The sequence below is a fragment of the Solanum tuberosum genome, unplaced genomic scaffold (genome assembly GCF_000226075.1).
Source record: "Solanum tuberosum cultivar DM 1-3 516 R44 unplaced genomic scaffold, SolTub_3.0 scf00004, whole genome shotgun sequence".
Classification (NCBI taxonomy): domain Eukaryota; kingdom Viridiplantae; phylum Streptophyta; class Magnoliopsida; order Solanales; family Solanaceae; genus Solanum; species Solanum tuberosum.
The window spans coordinates 2,949,101-2,963,656 of NW_006238930.1; the positions used below are offsets into that span (position 1 = coordinate 2,949,101).

Genomic DNA, 14,556 nt, shown 5'->3' on the forward strand with positions numbered 1-14,556 from the left:
TGTGGATGATAGGACACTTCCAAAGTTAAGGTGTCTTTACGCAAATACGGGACAACTTTAGTGGTGACTTTATGTTTTTTCTCTAATATTTTCTAACTTTTAACTTTTTACCTTATTTTGTTATTTTAGCTTTAAAATAAGTATTTATAGGCACCTTTTAGTTTTACCTAAATACTGTAAAAATACTTAAAAATTTACTTTGATTTTAAAATATTAAAATAAATCAATCCAAACAGATACGGAATAATATTAAGAAATCAATTTAGTTCTCCTATGTACCACAAAAAAAATATTTGTTGATGTTCTTGTTTCTCCACACTTGAGATTTCCTAAATATCAATTTTATTTTATTTTTAGAAAAGGTTTAAACATTTAAGAATTTTGTTGAGTCTGAAACAGGTGAAACAACTTTTAATATTGCAGTAGAGGAAGTTTGCTGGATTTGTAGTTTCTTGCAAAATGGATCATTTATGATTTTTATCAGTTTGCTAAAAACAAAAATTAGGAAGAAAAAATCATCACATAAAATGTTAAACTTTCTAACAATATAGCTAAGATAATACATATATGATATACTAGTTACGTGAAAAAGAAAAAAAAAATTCAAATACTGCATTTACAATAGATAATACATATATTAATGAGTGAAAAAAATAATAAGAATCTAATACTACATTTACAATAGATAATACACATATTAATGACATGAGAAAAGAAAAATAAGAATCAAATATTGAGTATATGATATCCTTTTTTAAATATATATATATATATATACATGAAATTACTTTCCGTTTCAATTTAATATGTCCTCGGAGATAGTATTTCTATCTCTACAAAATATGATTAAGATCTGTGTATATTCTATTCTTTCTATTATCCCTTATAAAATTAGACTTCCCGTATTTATTATTGTTAATTTGTTATTGTCGTTGAGATTACTTCTCAATGCTACCAACGAAAGGTCGCCAAAATTTATGTCAAAAGTCTTGTTCAGGCAAAATTGTAAACGACGATCAAAGAAAATGGAAAATAAAGCAAAAATTGTAATTCCGAGTGCCTTTTCAACATTATTGTCAAAATATCTGTTCCTTTTTTTTCCCCCTAAAAGGATGTGTTACTTTTTTTCATCCAAGGTAAAACTAAAGTCCATTAATGTACTGTCGTGCAGTCAAACTTGTTTCTCCCATAAAAGAAAAAGGAAAAAAAAATACTTACTATAATTTTTTTTTTATATATAAATGTATAAATAAATTACCCTTCTCTCTCTTCAATAAACGGCGAAGATTCGATCAGAGTAGCCGGGGACGACTAACTGCAACGTAACAACTATAATATCTTCCGATTCCTAATCATCAATGGCGGAGTAGTCCAATCGTTTCATCCCCAAATTCATCTTCCTTAAACGTCGCCGTTTTTATCTGGATTTGGATTTTCCGGTCAAAGTCTAGTCAGATTCAGTCCTCGAAATTCCTCTTTTGCATATCAGCTCGCATCGGAACCCTAGGTCTGTACTCATTTCTGATTGAAATTTGTTGTTGCAATTCTCCGGATACCAGATTTATAGCTGTTATAGTTTGATCAAGATCAAATTTATTCGCGAGAGTACAATATCTGTTTCCTTTGCTTGTGTATTGGATTCGTTTAGTGTTAATTCCATGATGTGATACCTAAGTGTTAGATTTTGAGACGATTTATTGAATTCAGCTGCATTGGACTTGAAGTTATTCCGACTCTACTTGTTTTGTGATACATGATTTTAGATGTTGACTTATTTGCTATGTTAGCTGAACTAATTCGTATCACATGAATTTCTATGTTTTTTTATTGTTTTTCTCTTCTGTTTACTAGTTTGCATATTTCAACTTTTCTTTCTGTTTTATTGCTATTTTACATGACGATAGTGTTCACTTGGGATCTATCCAGCCAAAATGCTTGTGTCCTTACTTTATTCTTGTTAACATATTGAAGCTCATAGGGTACACCGCCAATTGAAGAAGCAAAATGTTTCTAAAAACCTAGTGGCATTTTATAATTTCTTTCTTGAGGAAGGGAGCAACAATAAAGTTGTCTCCGTGTGACCTATAGGTCACGGATTAGAACTGTGGACCAATTTATTCATTTTTTTATTTTGTCTCTCTCTCTCTCTCTCTCACACACACACACACAAACTCTTGTGTGTCTCATCTTATTTCAGTTTTCTTGTTTCTTCATTTCATTATCTTCATTCATTTGGCCCAGCAGATTGCTTTGTCAGTTCTGGAGTGTACTCAGGCCTCAGCTCCTAGTGGCAGATTGCATCTAGCCTTCGACTATTTTGGTACTCCACTGCATTTCTGGATTGTACTCAGGTTGAATATTAGATTATCTCTGTGAGCGGTCTCACTGAATATATTGGCCAAGGTTCGTTGTCTTATTTTCGCGGACATTTTCAAGTATTGTTCAGAATCGTTGACGGCAATTTTGTGTTTGAAGGTGATCAAGGCAAGTCATTATGATCAAGGTTGTTGGGTTATAAAACTTGTCAATCTGAGAGATAAAAGTCGACCAATTATATCTAGTGCATTTTAGGAATTTATTCCTGTTGAAGTTATTGGTAGGGGAAGTTCATCTCATGAGGTAGCTGGAGCTATAAAATATCTTGTGGATCACAAGCAAAATGTTATATAACTGGAAGAAGCCTCACATTCTTTTCTCTACAGTGCTTGATGGTTTTTATATTGCAATATAACTAGCAATGATGGAACAGCTAACAGAGAAAAAGTTCCCTGTCAACGCAAAAGATTATACATTATATGAGGAAGTTGGAGATGGTGTCAGTGCAACTGTGTATCGGGCTCTGTGCATTCCTCTTAATGAAATTGTTGCAATCAAGGTTCTAGATTTGGAGAAGTGCAACAATGATCTGGTAAGTCTGCTATCTATATATGTCTTTGAGATACGCTAGATGGAAAACGCCCTGGTGTTGAATATGGTCAGAAGTCAGAATGCTGGTGTTGCGAACCTCCTTTTTGATTTAGATATGTTCTTGTTACCTGGTTATTTTTTATGAAGTATCTTTTTTCTTGAAAAGGAATTGGGTATATTGTTTGAAGGTTGCATGATTGTATACTTATTTGATCCATCTACATAAGGAGGCAAGTCTCCTAGACTCTTGTCTACTATAGATTCAGACTTGTACTAGTCTATACTATTAATAAAGCCCCAACTCTTTTGAGTAAATATCTTGTTCATGCATTAAAGGTTGAAGCACAGTGTTCTCAGGTTTGTATTACTAGTTCTAATGAAGATAGGGTTACATTAGTGTGTTACTATATTCTACTGTCTGCTTTTAGACCATCGACTCTTTTAGTTTTTACATACGTCTTTCTCATATTTTATCATCTTTTATTAAACAGATTAATCTAATTAAATATAGAAATTAAAGTTATGACATTCACTTGTGCAGAATGTACATCATCTCCAGTAATTATTTTGGCAGAATGTGCCACATTTATTCATAATTAATACTCCTTTCAACAGAAACTCTTTTAAGGAGCATTCGTGGGCCTAATGTATGCCTCGTTTCAATTGCTGAAGCTTCCAGAATATTTTTTTGTGATTTGAATAGGATGGAATCCGGAGAGAGGTCCAGACCATGATCTTGATTGATCATCCAAATGTATTGCGTGCACACTGCTCATTCACTGCAGGTCACAGTCTTTGGGTTGTCATGCCATTCATGGCTGGAGGATCGTGCCTTCATATCATGAAATCTTCTTATCCTGATGGTTTTGAAGAGCCTGTAATTGCTACATTATTGTGCGAGGTCCTCAAAGCCCTTGTATATCTTCATTACCATGGACACATCCATAGAGATGTAAAGGTATCACTGTGTTATCTGCTTTTGTGGAATAACAGTTTAAGCATTCTTTACTAATTGTTTGCTGAAGAAGAGAGATGATGCTTCTTTTTTGTACTTATGTTTTTTAGTCTAGGATTTTGAGCCTCTTTGATATCAAGTTGTGTTATGTTCTGCAGAAAATCCAAATTCACATGTGGTCTAGATCAAATTTCTTAAGTTTCTCTTTCTCTTCACCCTTCTTCCTCCACTTCTTTTCTCCCCATCAATAACATTTTCTTCCTTCATTGTTAACCAAATTGGCAAAGTTATTAGCGCATGGGAATAGTTTTTAACTAATCTTATCTGAGCTACTCTCATTTTCCTGACTCCAGCGTGCATACTGATGCCACTTTCAGCTTTGACTTATATTTTGGTATGTGTTCTTTGCAGGCTGGGAACATTTTGATTGATTCAAATGGTGCTATTAAATTGGCAGATTTTGGAGTTGCTGCTTGCATGTTTGATACTGGTGATAGGCAGCGTTCAAGAAATACTTTTGTTGGAACTCCATGCTGGTAAGTTCCCTAGCTGCGGTGAGGTGTAATTTTTATTTGTTAGTGTCATCATTATAGGGACCAACTCTTTTACTTGTAATTGCAATTTTTTTTTTTTTTTGAATTCTTAAATAGGATGGCTCCCGAAGTGATGCAGCAACTGCATGGATATGATTTTAAGTAAGTATCTGATCTGCATATCTGTTCTATTGTTGGTTCTAGGTCACGTCTCATGCCTTCAAATAATTGTTTCAAATTAACAGAGCAGATATATGGTCGTTTGGAATAACAGCCCTTGAACTTGCTCATGGCCATGCACCATTCTCCAAGTACCCACCCATGAAGGTTGATGGATGTTCATTGCTATACAAAACAATCAAGGAAGTGGTTTCAAGTTTTCTGAAAATTCGTTCTTTTGTGATCCTTTCTTTCTCCTTGTAATTCAGGTTCTGCTGATGACCCTACAGAATGCACCTCCAGGCCTGGACTATGAACGGGACAAGAGATTCTCTAAGGTTTGTGTGTTTGACAAACTTTTCATTCATTTGAAGTTTGGTTCTGAATTTTTGGTGCTTTTGCAGTCTTTTAAAGAAATGGTTGCTGCTTGCTTAGTAAAAGATCCAAAGAAGCGTCCATCTTCTGAGAAGCTTTTGAAGCACCCTTTCTTTAAACAAGCACGAGGACATGATTATTTGGCACGTACAATCCTTGATGGCCTTCCACCTCTAGGTGATCGTTTTAGGATGCTTAAGGTCTTGTGCCCATCTTATACTGTGCTTTTCTGGCTGATAGCATTTCCCAATTATACGGAAATCATATGTGATTCTGATTTGTACAATTTGAACTGCTCTATCAGGCTAAAGAAGCAGATTATCTTTTACAGAACCAGGCAATGTATGAGGACAAGGACCATTTGTCACAGGTGAAAACTGAATGTGCCTAAACTGCAGAACGTGGTAGAGAAATCTCACGATTCACAAATGTGTCCACAGCATCTTTTTGTGTTTCATTGCTGGAATTAAAGCATTTTTCTGCTCTGGGTTTTTGGCCATTGGTTGCGAGTCTGTATTTTATATTTATACTTGTTAAGCTTCAATCCTCTAAAGTAGCTTACTTCGTATATCAAATGAAAATGAAAAATTCCCCCTCCCCTCCTCTCCTTTTTTTTTTTTTGAATAAGCAAGCAAAAAAATGCCTCCTTTATTCTAACTACCAAGAACTTTAGAAATGATAAGAGGAAGGTCCTGAACTACACTTGATTTTGTACGTGTTATCCCATTGAATTCATTTTTAATTCGCTCTTAATTTTTTTTGGGAAACTTTCATAACAATGTTGTAACCTAGTAGTTCTGACTACAACAAAAGTTATTATCATCATCGTTGTTGCTAATTATTATTACTTCCTCCATTTTTATTATTATTTATTATTATACACATACATAGAGTGTGTCAAAAATATCTACTATTATTCGAGTATACAGCAAATCTGGATAATAAGCAAGGTGAGAGGCTGTATTCTTTCCTCTTTTTTCTCATACATTCACCAAGATTTTGGAGAACCATAGTTAGCAGTGGTGTGTGTATTTGAAAGCTCACCCAGAGTTGTAACCTTGTTTACGATTGTATAGTTGAGAGAATGCTAGAATGTGTATACAAATTTGAGAAGACTTCAATGAGTTTGGGGAGGCTTGTTATTGCTACCGGATATAATTCCATCACAAACTATATCACTTAAAATAGCTATTTCTGTTTTAGTTGGGAGGTCAAAGTACACAAATGACTGTTTTGTGTTTTGTTGTAAATATACTTCTAGCTCTTTTAAGTAAGAAAAAATTATTATTAGCACGAAATGGGCCCGAATAGAGCAAAACAGAAATATATGATTCTTAGAGATGATACCAACTATGTTACAGATTGAGGCGAGTGATCCTATTTGAGAAAGAACCTTGATGTGTTTTATTCCATCGTATTTGAGAAATCAAATTTGGCATCAGATGTTTGTGTAGCTTATGCAAATATACACACAAAGATATATTCAAGGTCAATCCTAATGTAATTCTGTATATTCACTGATGCAGCAAGAGTATATTCGTGGTATCAGTGCTTGGAATTTCAATCTGGAGGATCTGAAGAACCAAGCTGCTCTTGTATGTACTTATTGTCCATTCACTTAGAACAATTGATTTTAGGTAACAATGTCTAGTGTTTATTAAATTTATTTATCCTTTCTTTATGGTGTCTGTAGCTTCCAGATTTTGACGACATTCCAGATGCTGAAGATTCAAGTACCAGGGGGAAGCTAAGGGAGGGAAATGGTGACGTTGGTTCTGTAGCAGAAAGGCATAATCAGTCGAGTGTCCTATCTCACGAGGTATTCATATTAACCATGTTGAAGAACTATATTACTTCTCTTTGTATACTATTCCTTCTCGATGGATTGATGCTGCAATATAAGCCTTCTAAAATTCTTGTCATACTCAATTGCCTCCAGTCTGATATCTCTTTGGACTGGATATTTTTACAAGTTATTCAAATGTGTCCTTCATTATCAAATTTATGATTGTTGATATCTCCATTCAGGATGAGATGAATGACAATCATGATTTGGATGGTTCACTTGCTGCATTTCCTATTAAGCCTCTTCAAGCACTCAAGTAAGAATTTTGTCTTCCTCCTGGTTCTGCTTCTTCTATTGGCATTTGATAGTAAATCCATCATCACCAACCCAAATTATAACCAGTTGGTTTCATTATCCAGATGTGTGTGTGTGTATTTACATATATAGTTATATTTTGCTATTTGGAATGTGGTATTCCTTGGAAGCACAACCCTGTTTGCATTATAGGTATGTCTAGCTGAGTCTGGTACATTAAGGAAAGTGATGTTGAAATATTAAAACCTTTCTTGATGTTCAAGTGCTGTGGGTATAATGATCCGAGGTATAGAATTAGCATAGCCGTCATGCTAGTAATTGAGTTAAATGTGTATAAAATTAGCCAATAATTGAGTTAAAGGTACAGAATTAGCCAGTTGGTTTTATGATCAAGGTCTACCGATTTTCCTATGTGAAAGATTTAAAAGTTTTGGTTCTCGTTGAGTTAAATAATGTGGTCCAACCTTCATTTTGTCTGGAATATCTTTCAACTAGCTCCTCCTCCTGTGATTGGACTTGAAAGCATGCTTGCATCAGATTAACAGATGAATGAAGTTACCTGCTCACATAGTAGAAAGTGAGGATAAGTTTGTTGAAGGAATCATTGTCGAAGAAAAGGGAAAGTCAATTAAGCAAAAAAGTTCCAGAAATTGTGGAATTATTATTATTAATAATCCTTTTTAAGGAAAAAGTGGAACTATTATATTTCCGACTTGTAAGTTTTTTGTTCCTTGTGAAATTTATGTGTATATAAAATGTTGTACCAATGCAGGGGATGTTTTGATATGTGTGAAGATGACATAACTGCTAGTAGTCCAAGTTGGGAAGATACTATGCAATCAGAGTCTACTCAGCAGAATGATATGCTGTCACTAGCGAAAATTGAGGACCAAGATGGTGGAAAAGATGATGGTGAGAATCTGCGACAGAGTAGCTCCTTGCCACGTTCTGTTATTCCTGGGCATAAAAAGTTTTTTAGTGGTTCACTGCTACAGGATAACGCTCTTTCACCGAAAAAAGTTGTTACTGATGGAGAGAGGTATATTTATTTGTTGTGTTCACAATTGAACTGCTAGAGTTGGTCAACGTTTTCTGAAAACAAAAAACAGTTGCAATATGGATGAAGATAGCTATTATAGGATGGTAATACTACTAATTTGCTAGTAGATCATGGTATTCTCTCAAAAAGAAAGGAAGGGCATTGAAAATGCGCAACCCCAAGTTAGTCGATGCTTGTTCCTGAAGTAAATGTTATTCAGTTGAAATTTTCTAAAAAAAAACATCTGCAAAGATTACTAACCAGTAACCAGGAAGTAGTGGGATTCTTGTGCTTTATGGGTTCTGAATATTCTGAGTGTTCTAATTGTGTAATGCGGGTGAATTGTTTGAGTACTTAGGTGCTTCAAGTTCCTGCCAATTTTACTTATAATTTTGACATCAGTGATGATAGTTTTTCTAGAATGCACTTCATCTACGACCTACATGGTTCGAGTTTTGATGTTAGCTGCATGTAGAACTTTTTGTTGGAGTCCGTGTCATCTTAAAATCACATGCAATGATTGGCAATGGTGTTCAGTCTACATTTTCCATATTTCGAGCAGTAAATTGTTGTTTCAAGCTGTGTTACATTGTTTAGTTCTATATGTAGGGAATATCAACATCCGAAGTACCAGTCTGAGCGAAACTATAGCGGCCCATTGCAGTACCGACATAAAAAAGATTTAGGTAATCCGGTTTCTGACAATGAATTTAGACTGGGTGATGTTTAAAAAACACAAATTCCTCCAGATTATTATGAGTTCTGATTTTCTAAATGACTTTGTTTTGTTACCTTCCCTTCTGAGTCTCTGGATAATGCTTGTCGCAGGAGAAGATTCATCAGAAGGAGCTGTTGTCCAACGCAAGGGACGTTTTCAAGTCACATCAGCAGATCTAAGTCCCAAGGTATATATACTGTGCCTTCTTGAATTGATTGTCAGGTCAGCTATAATAATGCATTATGAGGGGGATTTTTCTTCAGTGACCAGATTCCGTCTATAATACATGTTAATTAACACCAAATCACTTGCAATTTTTAAAAAAAAACACACACACACACACAAATCACTAGTGCATACAAACATTGGTTTATTCAAGGATATGAACAACAAGAGTGGAAAAGGTTGGGTTAGGGGGTAGACTGTGGATAACCTTTAGACTGTTGTGTTTTTTGATGACCATGCCTTGTTTTCTTGTTACAAGCATTCCTCATACCTTTCTAAGTGATTGTTACCTGTGCCAAATCCCATTTAATATAAGTGAAGCTGAAGATTTGCCGCTTTGTTGATCACCAAGAAAAAAATTTCCTTCATTGTGTTTAGCATTTAGTGGCAATATTTTCCTTCCACATACTTGAGTTTATAGTGCATTTAGAGCGCAATATTTGTTCATGATTTATCCAATAAAATCATTTTTTTCTTCATAAAAAAAGAAACGAAAAATCCTTCCAGGTTGGTTTGGGAAAAATTTGTTCTTTGGTTTTTGTCGGATTCTGAGCTTTTCTATTAAAGATCTCTTAATTAAGAGGAGTGAAACTTTCTATGTAAAGAGTTAAGACCGTTTGTTTTGTGACATGAGCATAAAATGATTTGTCAGGGAATTTGCTTTTTAGTTCTTTCTGCTTCTGTCTCCTTTCTATTTCCTTAATAAAGTTTCATTCTGCATGGGTTTCTTTAGTTTCACTTTCAGCATTGACTTCCCTGTTTGGTGTTCTCATGGTAAGTATCAAACTTAGCTATCTCACTTTAGGCTATGGCTTCGTAACCATTGCCTCTTTTTTTTTCACTTGTTCAGGAACCTACAAGCTATTTCTTTAACCCAGTTCAGGGAGGTTCTACTAGTGCAATTAATCTAGGTCTAGCAGCTGCTTCACTACTTCCAACATTGCAATGCATTCTACAGCAGAATACTTTGCAAAGGGTAATTTCTACTACATCAAAATTTTGTGCATCACTGTTGCCTGTTGCTAATCTGTTCTGCATCTTGTTAGGAGGAATTAGTGAAGCTGATCAAGTTCGCAGAGCGAGGATCTGGTAAATTATCTATTTACATTTGGTCCACATTTGACCACTTCTCCTTTCGATGATGAATGTTAACTATATTTATGTGTTGCCCCTGACCGGCTTGTTATTTACATCTGTTTCAGTCAACCCTATAGACTTGGCTGAAGCTGGGACCAGTGATCTTCCGCAGGTAATTGTTTGTTTGTTATGTACTATGATACTAGAAATGGTGCCAAGTTGTTTTGAAAATAACGTATTTTTAATTATTAAAAGAGATAAGACCAAGCAATTAGGAAATAGAGTGTTGTAGGGATACCAGTTATCCCTTTGACCATTATTATAATGTGAGAGTGGGGTTTATATTGAGTTTTGACTCTTTTTCCATGAAGGCCTAAGGGGTTAGAAGTTAGAACTTTTTTACTAAAGGAAGGGGTTGGGGTTGGGGTGATGTGCCCTATCCCATGCATGAGTGTGTAAAAGAAATGCATGGTGTATGTCTGAATTATGTCACGCTCCTGCATCCTCCTAACATCAGCACTTCCATTCTGCAGATGCCTGCTACTTCTGTTAGGGAGAGAGAACTGCAATCAATGGTCATTCAATTGCAACAAAGGTAAGATATTCGTTGACAAATTTGAACTTGGTTGCTTGTTATGGAAAACTGAAGGCTCATCAATTTTCAGCATTGGAAGTCTTGTGGAAGAGTTGCAGAGACAAAAGATGAAAAATGTTCAGGTATGTGCTGTACAATTGTCGGGGAAGTCCTTTCCTTTATTTTCTTCCAAAGATCTGATTTCTTTAGAACAAAGTTGAAAACGGAAAATGAAAATGCAGTGCTGCTTTATTCTTGCACTGTTATTATAAAATTTCCAAGAAACCATTGATGACATGTTTTTCTCAAGTTGTCATTTCTGGCTTGCAGTTGGAAAAGAAATTGAATCGCTGATAAAAACTAGAGGATATGAAGGCTACACTACATGGTTGGTGAAGTTACTACACATGCTTGTGCTGGGGCACATCGTTAAGTTACTTGGCGAGTGGGTTGTTGTATTTTTTGTGTACCATATGTGTGAATGTAAAGTAGGCACCCAAATTTTGAGATGCTATTCATTGTCAGAATCTTGATTATCTATTGTAATATACCAATTGGGTATTGTATTTAAGTTGTCCTTCAATATTAATTGAAATTCTAGGAGCAAAAAAAATGCAGTTCGTGTAAATCACCCTTGCGAAACCCAGACCCTTGTTCCGAAATAAACCTCTATGGAGGAGTTTGGTCCATTTGATATTCCTAGTGTTGATATTTTGAGTTGTTGATTATGTAACTTATATGTCAGATTTTTATTTTTTATGTTAAAGATAGCTGTTTTTTTTTCCTTTGTTACTCCCAAAAGTCCATCAAAGATCCTTTTTGGCGTGATTGTTTAAAAAATCAAAAAAGACGCCGCTGCCGGGGATCGAACCCGGGTCACCCGCGTGACAGGCGGGAATACTTACCACTATACTACAACGACATTGTTGTCTAACATCTGCTTTAGAAAAAATTAGACTATTGTTAATCGAAAAATGGTTATTTGAAAGTTGAAGTCACATATGGATATAAACAAGTTGAAGTTTTGTGGGTAAAAATTTCTAAAATGTGTTTACCAAATTTTATACTTCATGCTTAAAGTTGTAATAATGAGTTACTCTGACAAACACTTGATTATTCGAAATCATGGCCAAATAACTATTTATAAGTTCATGCGTGAAACTGGATAATATAACCAGTGATAGGGAAAACTTGTGGCGCAAATGTATTGAAAAGTTCCATCTTTTCTTTGACATGAAAGTAATTTTTTACGGTTTGTGCACCATAAAAAGATAATCCTCGTTAGAATTGCTTGAAAAAGAGAGAACAAATCGCGATCTTCGTTTGCACCAAAACACTAGAATGATCACAATAAATGCATTTATAAAGACGAGTCGTAAAGCCCCTCTTTCAATAAGGACACCAATAGAAACACTTTTTTTACAGTCTAGAGAAGTCTTGCTGATAATAGAACATCATTAAGGAGTAAGCATAAACACTTCACAGGACTGAATTAATCATTAAGTTTCTCTCTTCTGGCTATTACAACTATGAACAATCCAAAATTGACAGTATAGGTCACCAAAGGCAGTTCTCAGTGACAGCCGAAACGATACCCTTCAAAGTGGGCTGCATATAAAAAGAATGCAATGAATTAAAGGGAAGAAACACTTCTACGTGCAAAGAGAGTAAAATATCTGCATGTTACTAACCAGAGAATGGTCGCGTAGTCCAAGAGATAAAACCAAAGACCTAGAAGATCCGGCATTACTGCAAATAAGCAAGGTTTGGATTAGTAGAGAAATATCAGTATCTGATTCAGGTATCATCCCTCACAGAGAGTCGAAATCTTAATAAATTTCAGTTCCCATAAGTACCTTATGTGTTCAATAATCTGCCGAGCACATGCAACCAGCATGGGCTGCAGAGAAAAATGCAGTTTATCAAGTTTATAATTATACACAAAACGACATGAAATTACTGCAGTATATTATAAAATACCTCATCGCGTTTACCCAGTAATACAGAAACACTAAAGGTTGGATGGATCGACACCCCTTCCTCCTTCCTGCACAGCAAGACTACATACCTTACTTCTTTTATATGACAAAACTCTTTCCAACTGAGTGAGGAGATCCAATTATGAAAACAAATCAACTACAAGCTATAAGATCTCTCAAGTCATGCTCAGAGTACAACAATAGACAGAACAAGTGAAACTCAAAAGCAAATATGGCTTAATAGCAACTTAAAGATAGATTGATTGATTGATTTCATATAGTATAGATCACATAAATAGCATCTACAGGCTTCAGTTTAGAAGTTCATTTTCTGCACAAACCAAATCCATGCTCATCATAAGAAATCTGAAAACACCAATATATAAGCAAGAACAGCTTCACAAAAACGATTCATACCTGGCCTGCAATATTGTACCCATGCTTCCTATTTGAGTAGCTATAACCTGAAAATAACAATTAAGACTCAATAATGCTCATATGTGGCAAAAACCAAATCAGGCGTTTCTGACTTACCATAAAATGGTCATCATAGGCACATATGACTACATCTGTTTTATTTCCCTGCATACATGAAAGATGATTTAGCTCAAAAGAGAGTAGAAAAACGAGAAATATTTTGCAATATACCTCTATCGTGCAATTCCATAAGGAGAGCTTATAGATCCGGGCTCACAAAACCCGTCTCTACCATATTTATAAACAATGACATTCTTCCGCAAAGTCTCTTTCCCATCATTCATTCTCCATAGCGAATTTGCGAAGAAGACTTTTATTGTGAAGTCTAAGGTTTCTCACTCCAAGTCCTCCCTCTTTCTTACTTCCCATCACAAGATCCCTTTACTTTACTTTTTTTTCCTTTTTCCTCTTCTTATTATTTTTGTTGATAAGGTAACCTGCAGTCACTACCCTTCAAATGCGCACAAGTTAAACCCTACTTAAGTATAATAGCCTGCAAACCACACATGATAGTTAAACCACCTATGCAAACATGTGTGATTAACTCCACCAGGAAAGCATGGAGGGGATTTTCAATCATTTGGGAGATCAGCTGCTAAACCAACTCGATCACCCTTGCAGAATTTTTCTTTTTTCCTCTTAATTAATTATGGTTGTGCTTTACTGTTCTTTTTCATCAAATGCGGAGAAATACATCAATCAATCAATCAACTATGTCCATAATATAGTCCTTTTTTGGAAATTTTGATTTGACATTCATTTTGAAACAACTTAATCAGACCATAAAAATTCAAACAATCGTGTATTACACAAAAATCAACAGAGCTAATTACAAAAAAATAGAAATATTTCAATGTGAAAGAAAGGGTAAAATGTTGAGTTATGCCTTAATATCGAGTGAAAGCTTCTTCTGCTGGACTGGGATTTCCATAGCTTCCTTTCCTCTTCCCCTTACAAAATAAAAACAATTCACATTAACAAAAAGGTTCCTAAAAGCAGAAGAAAAAACGAAAAGAACTTCCAATTTGTCTACGTAATAGCTTTTTTTCCCCTTCATTTTTCCATTTTCCGTATTAGGGTTTATGTAAATACCTGGAAGAACTGAGGTTTAAGCAAAAATGGAGGTGGTAAATTCGAAAGGCTCTGAGCTTGGCGTGTTATTGAAGACTAGCAATGGCGATGGAAAGGGAGAAGTACTGAGTCGCATTGATGGGCCGGGTACCGAAACAGTTGGGCCTCGCAATTGGTGATAACTGGTGAAAGCCCAAAGTATTGACCCATTTAGGATGCATAGGCCCAAGTTGGGTGAGGGGGTGGAGGGACTCGGCTAATTTTACACAATTGTCTCTTTTTAGGCTACTATTTAAATTTTCCTCCAATTTTAAAAACTGTGGAAATATAACTTGAAAAATTGTACGTTAGACTCTGATATAATAT

At 35.2% G+C, this 14,556-nt stretch overlaps 2 protein-coding genes and 1 non-coding gene across 5 annotated transcripts; 1 reads left to right on the forward strand and 2 right to left on the reverse strand.

Moving 5' to 3' along the window:
* Positions 1-1,254: 1,254 nt before the first annotated feature.
* On the forward strand, positions 1,255-11,252 carry LOC102592715 (serine/threonine-protein kinase BLUS1). Of its 3 annotated transcripts, XM_006338503.2 has the most exons (22): positions 1,255-1,507; positions 2,245-2,403; positions 2,476-2,908; positions 3,611-3,865; positions 4,274-4,398; positions 4,513-4,557; positions 4,641-4,722; positions 4,824-4,892; positions 4,959-5,129; positions 5,234-5,299; positions 6,456-6,524; positions 6,623-6,748; positions 6,958-7,031; positions 7,803-8,069; positions 8,679-8,755; positions 8,898-8,974; positions 9,863-9,988; positions 10,059-10,101; positions 10,215-10,261; positions 10,623-10,684; positions 10,755-10,806; positions 10,994-11,252. In XM_006338503.2, exons 3-22 carry the CDS (start codon positions 2,738-2,740, stop codon positions 11,015-11,017), a joined length of 2,028 nt encoding a protein of 675 aa, XP_006338565.1. In that variant the 5' UTR covers positions 1,255-1,507; positions 2,245-2,403; positions 2,476-2,737; the 3' UTR covers positions 11,018-11,252. The 3 variants fall into 3 exon arrangements, with proteins under 3 accessions (XP_006338565.1, XP_006338566.1, XP_006338564.1); XM_006338504.2 differs by having other exon boundaries at positions 2,242-2,908; XM_006338502.2 differs by having other exon boundaries at positions 2,245-2,908.
* A 261-nt stretch (positions 11,253-11,513) lies between these two features.
* Positions 11,514-11,585, reverse strand: TRNAD-GUC (transfer RNA aspartic acid (anticodon GUC)). Its single transcript has one exon. It is a non-coding gene; the product is annotated as a tRNA-Asp (tRNA).
* A 420-nt stretch (positions 11,586-12,005) lies between these two features.
* On the reverse strand, positions 12,006-14,304 carry LOC102580791 (uncharacterized). The gene is made up of 8 exons (XM_006338731.2): positions 14,212-14,304; positions 14,006-14,069; positions 13,177-13,224; positions 13,060-13,106; positions 12,644-12,710; positions 12,520-12,563; positions 12,355-12,412; positions 12,006-12,271 (listed from the first exon to the last, which is right to left on the reverse strand). The coding sequence occupies exons 2-8, from the start codon at positions 14,048-14,050 to the stop codon at positions 12,221-12,223; spliced, it is 360 nt and encodes a 119-aa protein (XP_006338793.2). The 5' UTR covers positions 14,051-14,069; positions 14,212-14,304; the 3' UTR covers positions 12,006-12,220.
* Between the last annotated feature and the right edge of the window lie 252 nt (positions 14,305-14,556).

Excerpts from the sequence above, each read along its gene's own strand:
- LOC102592715 (XM_006338504.2), top strand. The coding sequence starts at position 2,738 with ATGATGGAACAGCTAACAGAGAAAAAGTTCCCTGTCAACGCAAAAGAT. Across the intron at positions 5,300-6,455 it reads ACAAGGACCATTTGTCACAG|CAAGAGTATATTCGTGGTAT; the intron begins GTGAAAACTGAA and ends TCACTGATGCAG. Across the intron at positions 10,807-10,993 it reads AAAAGATGAAAAATGTTCAG|TTGGAAAAGAAATTGAATCG; the intron begins GTATGTGCTGTA and ends TCTGGCTTGCAG.
- LOC102580791 (XM_006338731.2), bottom strand. The coding sequence starts at position 14,050 with ATGGAAATCCCAGTCCAGCAGAAGAAGCTTTCACTCGATATTAAG. Across the intron at positions 13,107-13,176 it reads CCTATGATGACCATTTTATG|GTTATAGCTACTCAAATAGG; the intron begins GTAAGTCAGAAA and ends TGTTATTTTCAG. Across the intron at positions 12,272-12,354 it reads GACTACGCGACCATTCTCTG|CCCACTTTGAAGGGTATCGT; the intron begins GTTAGTAACATG and ends TTTTATATGCAG.